At 46.2% G+C, this 22,525-nt stretch overlaps 1 protein-coding gene across 1 annotated transcript; it reads right to left on the bottom strand.

Moving 5' to 3' along the window:
- Positions 1-13,399: 13,399 nt before the first annotated feature.
- On the bottom strand, positions 13,400-14,584 carry GP9 (glycoprotein IX platelet). The gene has a single exon (XM_050328302.1). The coding sequence runs from the start codon at positions 14,582-14,584 to the stop codon at positions 13,973-13,975; it is 612 nt and encodes a 203-aa protein (XP_050184259.1). The 3' UTR covers positions 13,400-13,972.
- Between the last annotated feature and the right edge of the window lie 7,941 nt (positions 14,585-22,525).

Consider the following 22,525-nt stretch of genomic DNA (forward strand, 5'->3'; position numbering starts at 1 on the left):
TGCCCGCCGCCCGGGCCGAGCGGGACCGCCCCTGCCCCGCCCCGCCCCGCCCCCCCGGCACCGCCCCAGCACCGCCCCGAACCCCGGCACCGCCCCCAGCACCGCCCCGAACCCCGGCACCGCCCCAGCACCTCCCCGAACCCCCCGGCACCGCCCTGAACCCCGGCACCGCCCCAGCATCTCCCAGCATCACCTCCCCGGCACCGCCCCAGCACCTGCCCCGAACCCCCGGCACCGCCCCAGCATCTCCCAGCACTACCTCCGGCACCGCCCCTGCCCTGCCCCGAACCCCCGGCACCGCCCCCAGCACCTCCCAGCACCGCCTCCCCGGCACCGCCCCCAGCACCGCCCCGAACCCCCGGCACCGCCCCAGCACCGCCCCAGCACCGCCCCGAACCCCCGGCACCGCCCCAGCACCGCCCAGCACCGCCTCAGCACTCCCCTGCCCCTGCCCCAGCACCGCCCCCTGCAACCCCGGCACCGCCCCAGCACCTCCCAGCACCGCCCCTGCACCCCGGCACCGCCCCAGCACCGCCCCGCACACCCCTGCCCCTGCCCCGGCACCGCCCCGGCCCCTGCCCCAGCACTGCCCCAACACCGCCCCAGCACCGCCCCAGCACACCCCTGTCCCTGCCCCGGCACCGCCCCTGTCCCTGCCCCAGCACCGCCCCAGCACCCCCCTGCCCTTGCCCCTGCACCTCCCAGGGCTGGGCTGTGCCCGGGACACACGCGGGCCGGGGGCGCGGCCGCCCCCCGGGAGCTGTCTCTGCGCGGGCCGCGGTGCGAGCGGCACAGCCCGCCGGGTGGGGCAGACGGGTGGCGGCTCTCTCGGTGCCGACGAATGACCCCCTGCGGACCTGCCCGTGCCGGGATCCCTCGCCATCCCTCCGCATCCCTGCTGCAGGGGCGGATCTTGCACCGCGGTGTCCCTGTGCTGGGCTGTTCCTGTGCACGCGTTTTGCAGTGACTCACACACAGACACACAGACACAGACACACACACAGAGACAGACACACACAGACACAGACACACACACACACACACACAGACACAGACACACACAGACAGACACACAGACACACACACAGACACACACACAGACACAGACACACACAGACAGACACACAGACACACACACAGACACACAGACACAGACACACACAGACAGACACACAGACACACACACACACACAGACACACACACACAGACACAGACACACACAGACACACAGACACACAGACACACACAGACACAGACACACACACACACACACAGACACAGGCACAGACACAGACACACAGACACACACACAGACACAGAGGTGCCGCTGCCGTCCAGGAAGTGCAGCTGACTTGCCTCTCTGGCTTTTTATTTTCAGCTCTGAGCTGGGCTGTGGTTTGTTTCCGTAGGCACAGGCCAAGGCTCAGGGCTACGGTTTTTCATCCTTGCTGCGGGGAGACAGCTTTAGAGCTGATAACATCCTGCGAGGGTCTTACACGGGCACCTCTGTATGTGTGACTGTGTACTGCATCACGAACTGCGTATGTGTATTGAGATAAATGTATCTCAGCAGTCTGAAATTATTTGTATTTTAACTGCTAACTGGGTTATCTACAAAACAAAGTGCTCTTTAACACTGTAGATAATGTGGTGAGTCAAGATGCTGATAGAAGTCAGCGTTACTAATGAAATACATTGACACAGCACATTTTGTTACTTGTTCTTTGTGCCAACGATTAGCTAAATTCTGTCCTCATAGTTTCAAATTACAAATTTATGAAATTAAACTGTTCTGTGACAGAGTTAAACTGTCCCATAGGGAGCTGTGCAGGAGTAGAGCAACCTGGTACCAGTGAGCCAGCATAGCCAAGCAGGCCAGCCTGCCTTAAATTGCTCTGTATTTTTGGGTGACTTCATGATTATTCCTTTTCAGGTCTGCATAAATATTTTCGATGATCCATGGTAACCTTCTAGCAAGAGCAGAGGTTTGAGTGCTCTGTCAAACTGGACCAAAGGCTTTCTGTTCCTGGTAGCTGCAACTCTGAATTAAGCAGGCCACTGAATCCTGGCATATTGATCAGCCAGGACAGAAAAAGTGCTAAAGAGAAAACGACATCACTTTGTGTATGCTCTCATGCTAATTATGTTTTCAGAGTCTGAGCAAAGCACTTCAGGAAATTTAGATTATTTAGGAAGAAACATTGCTAGAGCTGTCAGTCTTTAATATTTATAATTCCTTGTGTTACCTCATTTTAGTGAAAAAATAAAGGTACTACTTCCATGAAGATAATTATAAATCATGTATTCCATTATCCTTGCTATGGATCATTGCAAACTTGGTTTTTTTTTTTTTTTAAACTGTAATTGTTGCTGCTTGCCATCATCAGCCTTTAACTGCTTCTAAAACAAAGAATTTCTCAAACAAAACCACAAATTGTCACATTATGTTGTTAGGCTTCTGTGAGGGACCTTTGATTAGTTCTCTCACGTTGTGAAAACTGTAAATAGTGGTTTACATGCTGAAATACTTGGTTGTCTTTGATTAATCCCCAAACTTGCAGCTAACACCTCTTTTACCCAAAGATCAGGAAAAACAAAATAGGTTTGGGTCAATTCCTGTTTGTGTCTGTCTGTATGTGAGAGTGATCCATCAGAACAGAGTAGAGAGGGGTAGAAAACCCTCTCTAGTAGTTCCTAGAAAGCAGCACCAGAACATGGCAAGGACCCCCTGCACTGGGCCTGGTCACAGTTCCCTTTTCAGGCAACTCATTCTCTTCCAGAGGAAAAGTTAAATTTCAACCCTAACAAGTGGATTGAGGTGCAGGTGCAGGGTTGTTGGCAATTTCCACAGTGGATGATGGAATTCAGGTGGGAGACTGGACTGTATTTCAAAGCAGCTGCTGGACACTTGGAGTACAAAGCAAATTAATGAAGTTCTTACCTTCTAAATAAACACAGATAGCGATCTTATATGAAATGGAAAAAACACAAGGAGGAGTCCTAAAATCTGTTACCCACCCTCTGAAGGAGCAGAGGGCAGCGGTTCCAAGTGAATTCTGGACCTGTGGGATGGCTCAGTGAGTTTACAGACGGCTGCAGTTCTCTGCAGTGGCAAGTGTTCATTCCAAGTAACTTCCAGCGGGGATATAGAACAATTGCCAAAATCGCTCATGAAAACCGAGATGACTTGAGTTATGGCTTGGTTGGTACATTGTTTATACTGTGTTCCAAGATAAATTTTCCAGCAAATTTCCACTTTTTCTCCTTGTATTTGTAATGTAGGCGTGTTATTTGACATGTTCCTGCTCCTTCTGTGGCAGGGCCGTCTCTGGTTGGATTTTGGTTAACAGAATGTTTGAGCATCTGTAACTCTGGATGGCTTTATGGGCTGCTGATTTTACAGCTGAGCCAGCTGGAAGGGATTGAGCTCTTTCACACACCAGAAGTACTGACATATTGTAATTCCCTTTAAAAGAGAGATTTCAGTTGAGTAGTTACATGATTACTTTTGATAATGAATATATGCAAAATAACTACTTATTTGTTGTATGAATGTTGTTTTTCTTTTCCTTAAGTATTAAAACCGTGTTCCCATACTCAGCATTAGCTGTGATTTAGAATCACAGAATATGCTGAGTTGGGAGGGACCCATCAGGATCACCAAGTCCAACTCCTGGCCTGGCACAGGACAGCCCAAGAGTCACACCATAAATTCCTGGCTGTGCATATGAAATCATACATACTCTATGACTCTTGAGTTTATGAGATCAAACTGTGGCCTGCAGTATTATGGGGTGTGTTCTTTTACACGACTGGATTGCTCTGAAGTGCAACCAGAAGAATTTTGTAATAGTATACTGGTCAGTAGTTCAGTCCAAAATGAATGTCATACTGATTTAAGGATATTTGTGTCTAGAACTTCCTCTTTAAAGTTCAGCAGTGTCTGATGTTTGCCAGTTAAAATGTTAATAGTTTTATTTTTAATTTGTTAGTGTTCTGAGGCCCTTTTGAGGACAGTTATCTGAGTGTTTAATGTTTACAGGAGAGACATTTTGTCCTCTCTGTGGATGGGGAAAGGAACTCATTCACAGAGGGGCAATGGAAATGAGTGTTTTGAAGCCTGTCACTGGTCAGCAGATATTCCTGCTGTCCAAGGCACCTCTGTTTTCCATGTCTGTGTGTCTGTACTCCATGTGAGCAGGAACTGGGGAGCAGCATATGGACAGAGATGCTCTTTAATGTAATGCTGACAAACATGATTGATTGGGAAGCCCCCCGTTGTTACAATGGGTTTTTCCTGGAGAGCCTTATGGGCTCTCTTTTCCACACCCATCCTTTGTTCCTCCAAGCTGCAGTGGCCACAGCACTTGGAAGACTCTTGGAATCTTGAAAAATGATGCCACTTAACCTTTTCTAAGAAGTTTTGGTTCTGCCTGCTGTTCTGTTACTGTACTAGCACAGGTGGCAAGGAAACTGTTGAGCTAGAGGGAAGTTGGTGTCAAATAAACAGGGATGAATTTGGGGATAGAAACTTCTCCAACCAAGGATTTGTATTGAGTTCTTCTCCTTGTAAGGCTGTGAGAAAAAATGTGTCTCCTCTGTGGTGATTCCCAGCAATGAAATAACTTCTGTTATTCAGTTCTTGTGCAAAGTCTATGATTCTGTCAGGTGTGATGTGTTTTTAACCAGTGTGGGTGTTAGATTTCTTATCAGCCAAGTCTCAGAACAAGCTAGTAATAAAATAATTGTAATTGTATTCATGAAGTTTCCCATGTTATGTGTTTTGAATATCAGAAGCCATAAGCTCTTTCCAGTCCTTTCAGATGACTCAGTTGTGGATACTGCCTTCTTTGTCACTTGAAATGCTATATTCATACATGTGGCTTAATCATCTGAATGATCAATGCAAATTCTGCTCTGCTTGGTTCCCAAAGGTTGTTGTCACTCTCAGTCACCCATCCCTTCTCCTTGTCTGTTCTACAGGGAATGAAAGCCAATCATTGCCCTGTTTCATCTCCCAGGGTGTAAGAGGAGACACAGACCAGGCTGTTACAACCCCCAAGAAAGGGGGGGGGGGGTAACCCAGGTTCCTATTAATAAATCCCTTGGGGTGGATGAGAGTGAAATGATACTGAATAATCAGCATTTGAAAACTTATAGATGTAGGGTTTATTTTAGAACAATTTTGTGTCAAAGGTAAACAGGTATGATGCCATTTTGGGTGTTATCATCTGTATCTCTCATCTGTATGGCATAAAGATAACCTTTGGGGGACATACATAAGGGAGAGAAAGGAAAGACAGGATCAGGGTAAGGGAGAGTAAGGGAAAGGAAAGATGAGAGTGGAAGGATGTACATAGTCATCACCCACGGGGTCCAGCGATGGAACTGGGCAGTGCAGCTTCCATGTGCCAGTTGAAGTGGTGGCCATGATCTGCTGGGGGTGGGAGGGAAGCCCCCACACTCAAAGGAGTTGTGAGTTATTCTATCCATGGACGGTGTCCCAGGCCATGCCATGGGCTCCAGGGTGTGACCCAGCCGGTCCAGATTTCTCCAAGCACAGCTGCAGTCGGTGTCGAACGCGCTGCTGAAGCTGCAGCAGGTTTGTCTGGCAAACCCTCCCAGGCCAGTGCCCTGCTCTGGGGCTCTGTGCTGCCCTGGCATCTCAGTGCTGGTCAGAGCTGCACCTTCAGGAGGGCAGGGAGAGGGAATGAACAGTGTGTGCACTCCTTAGAATTCCCCTCTGGAATTTCCAGTGCAACCAGGGTCTGGAGAACAGCAGTGTGCACATGGACTGAGGATTTACCACTTGGCCTGTGGCTGCATCTACCTGAAATACTGTTTAAAGTGCTAAAGGCTCAGGAAGGCAACCCTTGGAAATCTGCAGAGTTTGCTGACTTTATTCTTTGAGTGATTAGCGTAGTACCTGCAAATTTATCACACATCCTAAAATCTGGGCTTGCACAGTCCCCACGTGTCTGTTTGAGATCCCCTGGTACTTGTCACAGTAGCTGGATTTTTCAATGATAACTTTGCCCTGGTACAAATTTCTGGGGGAGCTGAGGTCATTCTAATACACTGGGGCCTTTAAAAAGGATGCTGCTGCACATCAGTTAGGTAAAGGTTTTCAGAGTGCTCAAGTTTTCAGAGCTGGTGGATTTAACTTAGGAATCAGTTTTATGCAGTGTAAATTGTCCTCCATATGGGCAGGGCTTTTTTTTTTATTTGTTAGCTCAGTCTCATTGTTTCTCTTTTCAGATAAGTGATGATGAATTGATAAATTGACAAAATGATATTTTGGTGTTGTTGTAATAAGCTGAAATAAAACTGTAAAGCACTCATCAGTATCAACCTAGATATCTGTATATTGGTAAGCCCATATCAGATATCCAAATATGTTTTTTGAATATATATGTGTGTGTGTGTGTCTGTGAGATAAATATATATATTTATGTCTCTGTGTGTATATATAGTTGGACATATGTACATCAGTGTCTCCATTTGAAACATATATAAAATACCTTCTGAATTGTGTAAATAGATTAAATAGGGGCCGGGAATACTCTATCTCTTTTCACCATGTTTTGTGTCAGTGTTTATGGTGCAATTGCTGCTGCTTCTCCTTTGTGAAGTCTGAACTGTCCTCATGTGAGTTTAAAAAAGTGAAATGTCCCATTTTCTTCCTTTTGTACCATAAGGATTATTTCAGCTCCAAAGAGTTTATGCAGAGGTTTTCCAAGTTGTCTCACACATCATAGCTTTCTTATTTCCCAAGGAGAGTGGCTTTAGCCCTGTCACTTAAGTAGCTTTAGATATATCCCACAATTTTTTGTTATAGGTAAAATATAGAACTGAACCACAGCCAGAAAAGCTTCAGTTGAAGTGCACATTCCAGTTTTCCCAAATACAGAGTTTTGATATAACGTGTTGGAAAAATTCAACCAAAATCATCTTTCTGTTAAATTCGACTACTTTTTCTATGGTTTGTTTGCCTTGGTTTTGCTGCCTCTGGAAGATTTAGACAAATAAGGAGCAAGTAGATATGTAAAAGGAGAAAATCTGGTAAGAAAATGCCATTTAAATTTTTTTTCCTATGTGTAGAATAGTATTTTTGTTTCCATTTCATAGATAGCATATTCAGCATAATTTTTGATCCACTGAACATTTAGTATAAGAGCAAAGAGCAATTTTGTGTCACTCATATGCCATCAATGGCTGTAAGTTGTTTGGAACAGAGGTACAAATGCAGTTCAGGTCTCATTACCCAATGCTATAATGAAAAAGATCTGTGGTTTTGGGATATATTGAGAATCTGCTGAGCACTTGGAGTTACTGATGTGTTTTTCCAAAAAAGACCAACATCAGGTGGTAATGCTGGATTTAATTTCTGAAGTGAAACTTGTTCCCACTCAGGTCAGTAAGTTTTTATCTTATTTACCATACCATACCCAATGAATTTGAATACAAAATAGAATAATATACCATCATTTCTAAATTGCTCTTACTTCCTTGAATATGGCTAACAGATTGCCAGAGAGCTTTTAATTCTGTTTTCCTTTAGTACTGATTTTGTCAAGATTTTCTTATTCTTTTTTAAAACTACCTCACTAAGACCTTCTCAGACTTTCCAGGAACGGAAAAGGAATGGTAGGAAAAAAGACCCACAAAGGGATTTGATTTCATTATTTTGTTTTAGTTCCTTCATTTATGGATTTTTGTCCATACAAATAATGAGCTGTGACTTTGGGAGTTGTAGTAGGAGGAAACTCCAAACAGGTCTAAAAACGATTAATCACAGTGAAGAAATCAAACGGGGAGTGTGCTGCCCAGTGTGCTAAAGTGTAGTGGCTTCAGGATCCCGGCGATAGAAATCAATTTACATCTTGTGGCACCTGACCCGTCACTACAGAAAACCCGTGTGAGGGCTCTGGCCGGAGCTGGCAGTGACTGGGAGCCTGTTTGGAGCATCGCCCTGTCCCATGCCGTTCCCGAGGGCTCGCCGATGAAGGGTGAGCAGCTGGGAGGAGCTTTGCTCGCCGAAGCTCTGCAGCACCATTGTCACCACTGGGTGACGATGTCGGGCCGCTTTCAGAGCTCTCTGACAAAGCCGTTCCTCCAGGGGCTCTGCCTGGGCACGGTTTGTGTTCCCTTAGGGACTGAGGTTGCCCCTTTTCCTCCAGGTTGTAATTACTGCTGGTTTAGTTTTAGTCTGTCAGTAATTCAGATTTTGGTAAGTGCCTCTGAAAATGAAATGACTGGGGTTTGCAGTTGCCTTGCAGACTCGGAGAAGTCAAACACACCCTCTTCTGAGTGCTCTGCTGTGAGGGCAGCCTTCAGTGGTGTGGCCATTGCCACCTCCTTCTGCTGCTTTGCACTATTGGTGGGAGAGGGTGGCAAAGGTGGATTTTATTTGGATGTGTCAGGTTCCACAGTCCTCCTCTGTGGAGAAGGTGTGAATCCTCTGTGGAGGCAAGGTATGAATCCTAGTCAAAACATAAATTATTAATTTCTAGGCAACCCCCTTCTGACTCCTGAAGAGGAGACAAGAAAAATGATTCAAGGAGGAAAAGGGAGGCTGTGATCCATCCCTGCTGACACTTCCTGCCCCAGAGATCAAGGCCATTTAAGAAAGGGCTTTGTGTGAATTTTCCCCCCTGGACTAAGATTAATGCTCTGCATTTCCTATTCCTTAATATTCTTCCAAGGGAAGAGGCCTCAATCCACTTTTCCCAGACAATGTCCTTATGAAAGCAGCACCATTAACCAGCTGTGAGTTGTCCCAGGCCTGAGGGTCAGACGAGGAAGTGCCGAGCAAACCCAAATGAAATCTGGCCAAGCTCCTGTGAGGTGGCTCAGCTTTATTTGCCTCCAGTGCCCTTGCCATGGCAGTCAGGAGCTGTGCCTGCTGCAGTGACATCAGTGCTGCTGCCTGGGGCAATCCTTGGATCAACTGGGAATGCCCTGGGAGAGGCCACCAGGAACAAAGTGCCCCTGGGCAGGAGCTCAGGACAAACACAGCCAAGTGGCCCTCATGGAACTGAAGCAATTGGTTGGCACACCCCCTTTATTGAGTGGAATCCAAATGTCACTGGAGTCAATGTAATAGCGAAATATTTCTAGCAAATGACTCGGAGCACTTTGGAAAAGTGTTTTGTGCAGTGCTCTGAAGAGGAAAAACATGAACAGCATTACTAAGGCAAATTTAGCATTACTAAGCAGTGCAATCACCTTAGCGCTGTCAAAGGAGTCATCGGGTAGGAATTATTAATTTTTCAGTGCAGCTATTTCACCTGTTGGCAGGCAAAAATAAAATCATGTGGTTCAGATGTAAATCATAACATTCAAGTGTGTCGGCCTGAAGAGTCCCAGTTCTGTGAACCCTAAAATTCTGTGTTAGTAATTCCTAAACCAGTGCATTTACACATAAAACCAGCATGAGAATGAATGTATATTGGCTAATTAGTTCAGAGTACACAAGTGGGAGCAGCTCAGACCAACTAACGAGCTTGTTTCACTGCATTCTGCATGCATTTTGTATATTTAATTAGTATTTAGATCTTACCATATATGTTTGCTAGTTCAATAATAAAAGAAATTTCCTGTTCAGCTGAGAGAGTTCCTCTTTGTTTCTAGTCCTCTTAGGCTGGGAATATTCTTGGTCTTTTGCTGTTTGAAGCTTCCTATTGGATGAGTTTTTCTCTTTTTATTTAATGCAGTTCCATATGTGGTCAGTGCAAGCAGGATCTGTGGAACTAAGATGGAAAATGGTAAATACAGAAGAAGCTGTGCTTAGTCTGTAGTATGAATTTCATGTGAACTCATTTTCCAGAGGTTGCTGAACAAGCCTTAGGATAGGCAAAGGTTTACAGTTGAATCCTCTCAGGTTAGAGATCACTGTGAGGCCAGTTGTTAGTGCAAGTTCAAAACTACTTCTAACAGAGACTTACATCTTAGAGAAGACCCTTGGAACTGCAAAATGCCACGTATCCATGTCATGGAGCTACCCAGAGCTCCTGGGGAGGCCTGGGCTGGCACTCAAAGCATGGGAGTTGCTCTGAGGTGAAAGGGAAAGCTGCTTTCAGATTGTTTCCTCCATGCTTTGAGGGGAAGAGAAAGGTGTTGAGTACACTTAGATCGCATTTGTTTGCAGGATGTGGAATTTGAAACACATGAGAAATGTATATTCTGAAAATATCAGCATTTTTAGAACATGGAGGGAAGATCAAGCAAACACAGAGTCACAGGGTGTGCTGAGCTGGAAGGGACCCACAAGGATCATCCAGTCCAACCCCTGGCCCTGCCCAGGCCCATCCCCAAGAGTCACCCCCTGTGCCCCAGAGGATCATCCAAACCCTCCTGCAGCTCTGGCAGCCTTGGGGCTGTGCCCACTGCCCTGGGGAGCCTGTTCAGTGCCAACCACCCTCTGGGGGAAGAACCTTTCCCTGAGATCCACCCTGAGCCTGCCCTGACACAGCTCCAGCCATTCCCTGGGGGCTGTCCCTGGTCCCCCCAGAGCAGAGCTCAGTGAATCACCTTCCATCAGTAATATGGTGGCCCTTCAGCACAACACTGCATGATGTGTGCCAGCCCCTCAGACTTCCCTGATTCATGAGCTCAAACAACAGATCTGGAAAAAACTTAACTACAGATGCCAGGCAGAAACCAAGCACAAAGCTGAACAGCAATTGTTCAGCTTGAGCAGTGCTGTTAGCTACAGTGTTAAGAAAATATTGAGCATTTCAAGAAAAAGAAGGTGATTCACGAGCCTTTCCATTTAATAAATGAAACCTGCAACTATTTTCCCCATGAAATGAACTGCAGTTCACACAAACCTGCTCTGTGTGCTGCTTTTGCCCAGTAATCCTGAGTCTGATTACTTGTCTTGGCAAATGTGGACCCAAACCTCCTAACTTTTTATCTGTGCCCTTTCCCAGCAGTTCCCCCTCTGTTGCCAAAGCACATGGAAGCAGATATGGCCAGCAGTTTGCCCTCTTGCAGGCACGACGCAGTTACAGTGTCTGGGATCTTCCCAGAGCTCTTTGGGAATGCTGCCTGTGTGTTCCACTGAGATAGCTGGGGTGTTTTCCTGTCGTGGGGGTATTTATGCCACTGGATGGGGTCTGTGGCAGGACACAGCAGCCTTGCCAGATAAACACTGAGTGCTGCCTTTGAGCTGTCAGTTAGCTCAGTTAGCAGTTCCAGCTGCCCCCTTTGCAGGGTTTTGTGGGTTTTTTAAGGGAAGAACCAAATGGATGAAAAGTGATAAATGCAACACTCTTTTAGTAGAATGTGAATTATTGCCATGGAAGAGATTCCCTCTTCTTTCCTCTTATAAGGACAGAAAACATATTCTCCCAAACTTTTTTTTTTTTCCTGTGTTCTGTGCATCTTATTTAATGTGGTGGTTGCTGCAAGCAGAAATGTTTGCTAATTGCTTGTTTTTGTGTATTTGTAGCACTGAAGCCATACAGTAAAGCAGTTTACTATTTTATGCATGTCTAGTTTATAGGCACAAAAGGGAGTGGTGAACATACAGTGTTAATGATTTATTTTATTTTGGGGAAACAAGGAACATCATTTAGGAGACTCTCCATGGGATTTTGCAGAGTGCAATATTCTGCATTCATACAAAATGGTGGTTGTCTTTTAAAAAGTTGGACAGCTCAGTGCAGGAGAATGTTCTAAAATTATCTTGGTGTGTACAGCACAACGTCCCTTTGTGTTTATTTGAAATTCTCTCCTGCAGAGATTACTAATGTAGAATAAAGCTAGAGAAGTGAGGGGTGGCTGACACACTGTTTCAGTGTATAATTATTTTCACTGTTAGATTTGGAGCCCTTTTCCTAGTTTGATGTTTTAATTTCTACTCCTAGTCATTTGTTCAGAAATTTCTCTTCGTGTAGATTCAGACAAGGTGTGATCTTGGAATTCCTTAAATTTCTCTTTATTAAAAGAAATCAATCTCCTTTTAATTTTCTGATCCTTTATTTGCATTACTGTTGTTCTTCTGATTCTTCTGCAGCTGATTCTTCCTGATTTGTGGACATTGATGCTGAATTACTGTAGGTTATCTAAACATGGAAGTAAATAAATCTTTCTATCCCTAAGTGATGCTCCCTATTTTACCAAGGAAAAGTGGTGTTAGCCCCTTGCTGCAATGTCACACCTGGGAGAGCATCATTACTGGATTCTGGGACTCCTCTGCATTGAGTCCTCAGCTCATCCCTTCCCTCCTGGTGTACAATCTTGCTTTTGATTGCTCAGCCCTGTGCACTCACACCTTCCCTCTTCTTGTTCCCCTCTGGGGATCCCTTGCAGGTTTTCCCACTGCAGTGGGTGTGTTGTGTGCCAGACCCCTGGTTATGTTCCAGGGAAAGCACTGAGTGTATTCCCTGCCCCAGGCTACACTTTGTTACTGATCAGTGTAACCCTCTGCCCCGGGGCTGTGTCCTTGCCCCAAAGCTCTTCGTGTTCCAGAGGTTCTTCCAGCAGTCCCCCCGTGGGTTCAGTGGCTGTTGCTGGTGTCAAGGCACTCATCCTGCAGGGACATGGATTTATTCTGGCAGGGGGTGATGAATCAGACTGACCTTCCCTTGGTGCAGGAGGGGGAGCAGCAGCCAAGGTGTTACAGGCTGTAACTTCTCAAGCTGTCTCAGGATGTCACAGCAGTCAGCAGTGGAGTTTGACTCCATATCACTGAAATGCTCTGTCAGGGGCAAGAGGGACCTGCAAACATCCCTGTGAGCTTCTGCTGCCTTTGCCTTGGGCGTTTGTGGCTTCTTGCAGAAGCGCCGGCACGTGGGGATTGCAGCCCACCCGCGGGGAACAATTGTTGATCATCACCAGCCCTGCTGGGAGATGCTGGGCCGGCCCCAGGAGCCCACAGGGAGCTTGGTGCAGAGCCAGGCAGCCTTTGGCACCTTCAGCAGGTGGCATCCAGAACCCAGCCCAGGTTTGGAGCCAGGAGGAGCATTTGCAAATTGTGTCTTCAACTGAACTGCCAACAGCAGCATCAATTTTGGATCTTCAGAGCTCTCCCATCTCACTGGCCTAAGCAGAGCAGGTGGAGCAGCAGGAATTGCTGGCCTTGGACTCTTGGGAATTAGGCTGGGGAGAAAACAATTGCTTGAGTTACCACAACAATTTTTCTGCGAGGATGGGGCACACAAGAGGAGAAGGGAAGAGTGTACATCCTCTCAAAGCTGTTACATCAAATCTAGAGCATCGAAAATAGTAAAAATGCAAGACAAATTCTGGAAATTTCTTAGAATTTTAATCAGAAGCTTTTAGAACTGTGAAAGAGAAAGTTGGGTGAATATGAATGTTCAATAAGCATCCATTATTTTGATTTCACATAAAATACATTTTTATTGTTCACTCTCCAGGAAATTCAATAATATTTAAAATTATTTTTACTGGTTATATTCTCTTTACCAGCCCATCTTTAAATGTATTCAGTAAGGGATGCATATATAATCATAATGGTTTTGCTGGCAGGAAACTCCTGAACCCAGGGAATAGATGGTTGAGTTTTTCTGCACACGAGAATGGTCCTACCAAGCCCACTGGGACACAGAGAAGGTAAGGAGTTGCAAACTCATGGAACTTGTGAATGAGAAAAGAGTTGCTAAAATAGTACAATTGGTGTCCATCTCCATATATTAAAAAGCGCAGGATTTGGGGATGTAATTCTCCTTGCTGTACGAGCTGAGAATTCAGTGGAAAATGCTAAGTTGAATGATCTAAAAAAATTCAGAAACAAATTTGGAATGTGCTCTTCATACGAGTGGTGGCAGCAGAGTGAGCCTTGCCTGTCCACAGCTCACCAGGAGTCCCTCGTTCGGGCATTGCCCCAGCCCTTGACCCTGGGATGAGTTTGCAGCTGTCCCCACTCAAGCCAGTGTTGCCAGTGCCCTTGCTTTGGTGGCAGAGGAGCTGGATGTTTCTGTTCCAGCTGTGGCAGTGCCCAGCTCAGTGTGCCTTGTGGTTTTTGGGGGTGTGTCTCCTCAGCAGGCAGTACCGGCTGAGGTTGAGTTGGCAGACGAGCTTCTTGGAGAATTTCAGAGCCCACGCTGCTAAAAGAAGTGTAATTATCGCTCCTGCCAGTAAAATGAGGTCTCGCCAGAAGAACTCCAGGCACCTGACCGGGAGGAGCCTCTTGCACATCCCCAGCTCGTTCCCGGTGAGCTCTGCCAGGGCTCTCATGCTGAGGGGGGCCGGGCTGGCACACCTGACACTGTGCAAGGAGGGCGCGGGCAGGTCCTGCAGCCACAGCTTCATGTGCAGGAGGTGGCAGTCGCAGTGCCAGGGGTTCCCGGCCATGTCCACGCTCTGCAGGCCGGGCAGGCTGTCCAGGAGCCCCGCGGGGACGCGGCTCAGGCTGTTGTTGCGGAGGTCCAGGCTGCGGGTGTTGCGGGGCAGGGCGGGCAGAGCCCGCAGCCCCCGGGAGCTGCAATCCACGTGCAGCCCCTTCCACCCGCGCAGGGGCTCGCAGCTGCACGACGGGGGACACGCTGAGCCCCGGATCGGCGGCAGCAGCACCGCGGCAAACCCCGCGGCAGCCAGGAACGCCAGCATGCTCATCCTGCCCTGCCCGGGGAACAACAGCAGGGATCCGATCAGCGGCATTCCCGAGCATCATCCCAAGGGATGCAGCACAGCTCCTCTCCCAGGGTTGCCCCCACGGCTCAGGTTTTTGGAGTGCAATCTTTAGCTGTCTGCATTCCTCCTGACATCACCACAAACGCACCGCACAGAGCACAGCGCTGCCCTTTTGTCCCTGGTTCTTTGCTTTTCCTTCCTAATTGTACAAAATACAATTGTTCAAAGTTCTGGGACACGTCACCACAAGACAATGGTATGACCTAGGTTAGTCTCAGGCAAAGTATCTTCATAGATCTAGTGTTAAAACTGTGTGTTGGAATCACTTTTCAAAATGAGCCTTCAGGGATTGAATTATTGTAAATGTCTAAACATCTTTTTTTGGACAGTATGAAGTTCTAACCAGGAAATACCTATTTTTATGTGACAAAAAGTTCTTTTTTTGCCACCTTGCAGCTTCATGCACCTCTGATAACAGACAGTTTAAGATTTGGATGAATAGAGAATTGGAAATTTTGCGTATCTGGTACTGCTTGTCCTTTAGGGAATAAATAAACATGCCAGCAGGTAATTATGCCTTTTGCTGTGTCATTCCCACTTCTGGAGGGTGGATCCCACTAGACTTCCATCTTGGTCCTCTGTGTTTGGCAGTTTAAAACCTCTAAAGCTATTCCCTTCCTGCATTCCCTACTACTTCTCTGCATTTAAAAATACATTGCAAATCTTGACACAGAACTGGAACTGGAAACACAAATTCATTTGAATAGGTTGGGGAATTTCCAATTTGAAATCATCTTTCTTTATGGTTTTAATACATCCTAGAATTAAAATGTATTTCCTCCTTTTTTTCCCCCAAAGAAACCAAATACAGAGTGAAAGAATACAGTGTGGTTTTTTTACATTCTAAGGCAATAACGAGATAAAATTACACTAATGTAGAATGAAATTTAGAAAAATAATTGTTCAAAATGGTTTCAAGTGTAAAGATATTTTAGAACTAAAAAAAAAAAGTTTCCCTCTTAAAATAAGGTGAGATAATTTTTTCTCCGGTAAGTATCATTTAATAAAGACTGAAAGTGTAGGGGAAAATGGATTGAATTTGTTTTAAATTAATTTGCTTCTATTTGTTTTCAAGGATTATGTAATTAGCTTTTCAAAATGAATTTAGGCAGGTTTAGACTCCTCATCTAAACACTACATTGTTATATTTTGAGCTGGATTAACGCTGCATAAAATTATAAACTTCACAGACAAGCTGAAATACTGCTCTTCACCTATGCCTGTCAGCAAGTAGTTCTTCTATCTTTGCTCTGACTCCAGACACTGATCTGTGATTTTCCAAGTTGTTTTTCTCCAGGTAAACATCTTAAAAGGACAGACTATGCCATCTGATACAAAAAGGTTAAGCGATATCTAGAGAAAAGATGTGCTCTGCCGATTTAATATGGAAACAGCAAGGAATCCAGGCTCAAATAGGAACAGGAACTGTGGCAGAAGTGCAGAAGGGAAGAGCTGAGTGCCACTCACCCTGCAGGGGCTGCTCTGGGTTCCTTGGTGTGCTGGGAGGGGCAGCAGTGCAGGCTGCTCTGGGAACAGGAGCTGCTGCTGTGCACGAGGAACCCTCCCACTGTGGGGGAACCCTCCCACTGGGAGATAGATCCTGTGTGGCTGGCTGTGTCCCAGCCCACAGTGCTTGGGGCAGTCTGTGTTGCAGACAAGGGGAGATGCTTCTGACCCCTTGCTTTGCTGCTGATGTGTTTTTCCTATTGCGTCTAATGACATCTGGAAAACCTCATCTGAAACCTAGGGAGTTTTTTTCCTCAGCTATAAAAATCCACAGGTCTAATCTAAAAGTTACTCTGGGCTTCAGATGCTGACACACACAAGCCCCAGCAGGACCTGAGGGTGCTGAAGTTTGCCCAAGAAATGGAGCTTCATTTCTTGTCAGTCAGGTGGGTTTGACATCTGCCTGCCCACTGCTCAAACAAAACTTGTAAAAACACACCATAACATCAAAGTCACTACGATAGTGAGATGAGCTCAACTCACACTAGTCAGATGAGCTCACTGATGGATAGAGAAATATTAATGCCATTGACTGGAACTGAGGGAGCTGAAATAGTGTTGAAGTCACCCAAAATACAGGAGTTAGTTCTGGTCACCAGTGTTCTGAAAGGTTTCAGCTAGCAAGTGAGAGGATCTTCTGTGAAGATCCAGGACTTGGAGAGGTGGTTCTATGTGAGGAGGGAGAGAGTGACCTGTACCTTCAGTGCCAGCAATGCAGAAAAACCTGAGCTGGAAGGACTCAGACACCACCTCAGGTGTGAAGAAGGAAGGGGGGGGGAGTGTGTATCAAAGTACCAATCCCTATTTTGGCCCATGGGATATTTTGTGGAATTTAATTTCTCTGCAGTGTTCTAGCCTGGTTTGGAGTTCAGACCCAGATTCCAGGATAGTCAGGGAAGGTGCCCTGGGAAAGGCTCCAGGTCAAGGCTCCCCTGAGCCAGAAGAGCCCAGGGCACAGGGACAGCCTTGGCACAGGTAGAGCCTGTTTTCCCAATCCAGGAGCTGGGGATAGTCCAGAGCAGAACTATGATCCTGCAGATTCTCCACACTCAGGTTGCTGGAGGATATCAACTGCTAAATAACAGCCATGTGACACCCTCTGTGTGCATTTGGCTGGAAAGGCAGGAATTCAGGAGGATGCAGGTCCATGATGTACATGTACCTCTTCATCTGGTTGTGTAAAACAAAAACAAAAGCAGGATTTTCTTTTCCCTTTTCTTCTAGTGTGCAAAATGTTGGGATAGAATTGAACAAAGTTGTCCTTTGCTTTAGCTACCAGTCATGAACACACTAGAATTCAGATGGTAGCTGACATTTGGAAACACTGTTGGTTGTGGAGCTGATGTTTGATCCAGGCCAGTTTGATCCAGTGTTGTTTTGGGGACAGGCTTTGAGCTGTGTTCTGCCCCGGGGAATGAAGCCCAGGTGGGGTTCTGGTGCTGCAGATGTGCAGCAGAGCCGTGTTCCAGAGCTGTTGTTCCTTTACAACGTGTGTTCCTGGGAGGAAGAGAAATTTCTGACATACAAACTATTCTGGTAGCAATTCTTATTGTTTAATTCTCACTTCTATGTAAGGTGCTTTTCCTCATTAAGTCTAATCAATTCCCAGGAGCCTGAAGTTTGTCAGGAACCTCCTTAGGAAAATGCCTTAAGGTGTTTCTCTGTTCTTTAGCATTTAAAAGGTAATTCAAACAGTGCCCGAGGGAGAAGACAAAAATCCTCAAACCCTATGGGAATTTTGATCCCTTCTGTGAGATGAGAAGAGTAATTCCTTGTTGAAAAGACTTCCATCTGCCAGTCAGATATTCAGTGGCTGGACCTGTGAGTGGACTGATAATTGAAAGATTCTCCTGTCTTAGGGATTGTTTCATTGTTTTGGAAAAGACAACCCTCGGCAAGATTTCCTGCATGTCTGCCTGCCCTGTGCCTGTTTCCTGTGTCACACAGTGTGTGCCACGTGTCCTAAGGAATTCTGCCCCTCAGGATAACCTGTTACTGGCTGTCCCTGCTGAGTTCCAGGCGGAGGCAGAGGGGGATGCTCGTGCTGAACCCCCAGATCTGTTCCCTCCTTCAGCTCTGGGGTGGGAGTGTCTGCAGGGAGTGTCTGGCAGAAGAACAAGGTACTTGCATTTATGATTTTAGGGCTCTATCTTTTTGTAGGCCAAATGAGGATTCTTCATCTAAGAGGATTTTTTAAGAGCCAATCTGAAAAAAATAGTTATAATCTGCTATAATCTTGTTATGGTCCAAAAGTGTTTTTTCCGCAGAGTGGATGCCTTTGAAGTTCCTGTGAATGAAAGAGGCTCTCCCTCCTCTCAGTGGAGAGGTATTTTTGAATGCTGTTGTTTACCAAGCAGCCCTCTCTCACCACCTCACCCCTGCACGCACATTTCCCTGGATCATCTGTCCTTTGAGGCCTCACGTGGGTGCTGCATCTGCTTTTACAGGAAGAGAAGGAGTCAAGGGGACATTGCTGGTTCCCTTGTGGTTAAGGACAAAAGCTGCAAGTTACAGATAAATGTGCTGTTCAAACATGTGACCTGCCAAGAGGAAGCTCAGGCAGAAGATGTGATTATCTTTTATAGTCACTTATAAGGAGTTACAGTCATTCATTGCTGTCAGTGACCTGTTCTTGATCTGGAAACACTGAAGTTTTCTCGGGCACTATTTCCATTTCCAATGCTGAAAAAAACTGGCCCCACCACACTGCCATTGCACAGCAAAAGTGCTTCTCATTTAAGGTCTGTCACCTTGATTAAAGGTGTTCTTTTGCACTTTCAAATAAGTTGGTGAGAACAAAATATATCGTTACAATTGGATGTGAGTAGCTGGTAATTAATGAATTATATATAAAGAAGCAAGAAGAAGGAAAAAAAAAGATCAATCATGAAATTCATTCATCCATCAAGGAATATTGCTCGCAGAAATGAGCTGAAGAAAAACTGGTTTCCCTCAAATCAGGAGTTATTGTTACCCCAGGCCCAAAATATTCCTCTTACCCCCAAGAGAACTGGCCTGTTAAAGCCTTTTGAGTATTTATACAGAGGAGGACTCTGAATTTCTCTCTGTCCATACTCTGCTTATTGTAGTGTTTCCTGCTGCATATTTGTTGTGGGTTTACCTGATGTAATTTTGCCTCTGTCAAATTAAATATCCCATTTCCCCAGAGGGCAGATGAACTGTTGTCACTTAGGAAATTCTTCTAAATTGTACTCCACCCATTTTCTCGGGTCACTCTCTCTCCTCCCACCTACTGTGATGCAGAACCTCCCTCCTTGCTGTTTGCCCTGCTCGGTCCCTGTGCCATCCCCAGTCATTGCTTATCTTCCCACTAGGTGTCATTCAAGTTATTTTGTGCTGAAATATCGAGCATCCCCTCTCTGAACCAACCCCTGAGCTATAATTTAGCCATTCAGAGAATTGCCTGAAAGAACTACTATGTTCTTTTGTGATATTAGCTTTTCCACAGCCTCCAAGGTGCAAATATATCCAAGGTGCAAAATGTGTGTGTTGAGCCATGAGTCTAAATCAGATGGCTAATCATCTGTTTGTGTTTTATGGAACTTGTAGGGTTTGGAGCCTGTTAATGAAAAGTAATGTTCATTAGGGAATCCTAAGGTGGATTCCCATGGCCTTGGATGGGTGAACTGGGGGCACTGTGCCCCTCTCTGCCTTGCTTGCTTTGCTCTGATGAAAAGCAGTTCCATTTTGAGCTCTTTGTGCACAGTTTCTGTCATTCAAAACACAGTGCCATGTTGCAGTCAAACACAACACAGCCCTGCATTTCTGGGAATGTTTTATTTGGGACTGGGATTGAGCTTCCAGAGCAAATCTCACCATCTCTTCCATTTTTCCTACGTGCCTTTGAGGTGACACTGAACTGCAATATTCCCTCTGGAAACACCCATGGTTTGCTCCAGGTGCTGATGGAGGTTCAGTGCTTGGGACCAGACTAAGGATAGCCCCAAATAGCCCCTCCTCTCCAGGAATAGATGGCTGGCCGTGGTGTCCTCATTCCAGATTGTTTCCCTGCCCTGATCCAGCTCTTTGGGCCATTCTATTTGTTGATACAGACACTGCCAGTGTGACAAAGAGCTCTCCAAAGAGCTCTGTACCTTGGTCCAACTCCCTGCTAACTGTGCAGACAAGCCTGCTAAAAATATTGAAGCACCTTTATAGCAAGTTATTGCATCCCAGCTGTAGTAGGATTGTAAAATGCCTGGGATTTTTCAGCACTCGGAGTGTTGTGGCATTGTCCTTGTGTAAGGAGTTTGGGCATAAACAAAATCAGCCTTCAGACCCACTAAGTCCTGCTGTTTTCTGCTTGAAGGGTTGGGAATGTTGAAGGCAGGACACTGAACTTCATGGCCATGCTGAGCAGTTGTTCTTGGAAAGATCAATTAGAAATTAATTAGTGTCTGATGCAAAAGAGTACATTGGAAAGCCCAGGCGATGAGTTCACCACGGCAACTCACTGGAGGCTGGAACTCACTGTCCAGAAGGGATAAGAGGGTTAGTTTTATGCAGCCATGAACTCATGGGCTTTGCAATCAAACCTGCGGCTCTGGATGTGTATCCAGGGATGGATTCACGTTCCCAGGGATGAGCAGCTCCAGCCCCACTGCCCCCCAGCCCATCTGTGCTCCCACATGTGTGGGGATCACACCTCCACACGTGCCCAGCTGGTCCTTGTGAACTGCATGAGACGTGGCTCAGACTCCTGGTCACACATGGAGAGCCCCCAGAGTCCCTGCAGACAGCCCTGACCTGGCTCTGCTGGATTCCCCCTGCAAAGCAGCTGCATTGTCAGGAATGCACAGCCCAGCTAACCCCCCTCACCCAGTGCAGATGGCAGAGCTTTCCTGGGCTCAGGAGGACAGTCCTGAGCAATGCTGTCCAACTGTGCTGCCACAGTGTCTGCTGCAGGGGGGACATCACGTCACTGCCAACCACAGCTCTCCAGTCCCTGCAGTTCACCCTCAAAACCACGATGTTTGCATGTGGGCTTGGTGTTTTGAGCCATGAAAGTTCCCATGTTCCAAGCTCTGCCCACAGTCCTGAAGGCTGGATATTGCTGATGAAAGCTGCTCATGTGCCTCCTAGAGCTGGGCTCTGAAGGAAATCCTTTAAACAGTGTGCCCTGTGATAAAATCACCAGAGCTGAAAATGCTGCTGTGCTAATCCTATTATTTCCTATCACTGGATCCTGATATACAAACAGTTTGAGGAGTCAGTTTTATCAAGCTGGCAGCTGAATTAATCACATGGTCACTTATAGCAGGGTATAAATAGGCAGAGTTCCTCTGAGGAGGATTGTATGTTCATTAAAAGATGCTGCAAGTCTCTTCCTGCATAATCTCATTCTGTCTCTGCCCTCATTTGGTCTCTCTAGCCCAGTGTTGATGGCTGTATTCACTGAAACTTCTTACATTTAATGGAGCTAGTTGGAGGTGATTTATAATTAATTTCCTCATCAGTTTTGATAAATCCTGGTGGTTTGATGTTGTCCTGCAGTGACACTCGTGGTGTCATTGTCTGCACTCTGACAGGCACAGAACACCCGCAGTGCCTCTCCTCTAACAGGAAAACCAGAGCCTGGAGTGAGAGGAGGGCTCTGTGTCCTCTTCAAACAGCAGCTCCCTCTGAGGATGTGTCTGCAATCCCTCAGCATTTCCCCTGTGCCTTGGCTGCTCTGGCTGCAGCACCTTCCTCTGCACGGGCTGCAGAGCAGTGCTCAGGGGTTGGGACTGCAGAAAAACTGAAATATTGACTTCTTCTTCTTTTTTTTATTTTTTATTTTTTTAATTAGTGAGGACTCATCACGTGAATTATCCTGAAATACTAGGTGTGTTCAGATAACAGGACGAGGAAAGAAAACTCCATGGGATTCCCCTTCCCATCAGGTCTTTCTCACTGGCTCTTTTAGGTAGTATTTTATCCCCTTTGCTGTTTTAAAGAGCCTCTCATTATGATCTAAGCAAGTTGTGATCTGAGCCAGTGAGATCAGAGTGCTTTGCCTGAGATTTTGCTTCCATGCTTTGCTTTTTGCCTTTGGGTGTTTCAATTTGTTTCCTGGTGAACCCAATTATTTTTCCTTTTCTTCTCCAAAGTCTGTGGCATTTCTGATAAATCTCTATGAATAAAGATCAAACTTGGAGTAGTGAGGCCCTCTTTCCAGAATATATGGCTACTTCCATGTCTGGGTTGAGTGGCCAGGGCTTCCCTGAGCCACCTGCACACATACCCAGTCAGTAAACAGCCAGGATACTTTTAGGGAACAGGTGAAAAAAGGGTGTGGGTTGAGAAAAATGGGAATCCATTTATTTCCAGAGTTCCAAAATTACTGGTTTTTTTCCC

Source organism: Myiozetetes cayanensis, unplaced genomic scaffold, assembly GCF_022539395.1.
Source record: "Myiozetetes cayanensis isolate MyiCay16 unplaced genomic scaffold, myiCay2020 scf39, whole genome shotgun sequence".
NCBI classification, from domain to species: domain Eukaryota; kingdom Metazoa; phylum Chordata; class Aves; order Passeriformes; family Tyrannidae; genus Myiozetetes; species Myiozetetes cayanensis.

Coding starts and splice junctions, on each gene's coding strand:
- GP9 (XM_050328302.1), bottom strand. CDS start 14,584: ATGAGCATGCTGGCGTTCCTGGCTGCCGCGGGGTTTGCCGCGGTGCTG.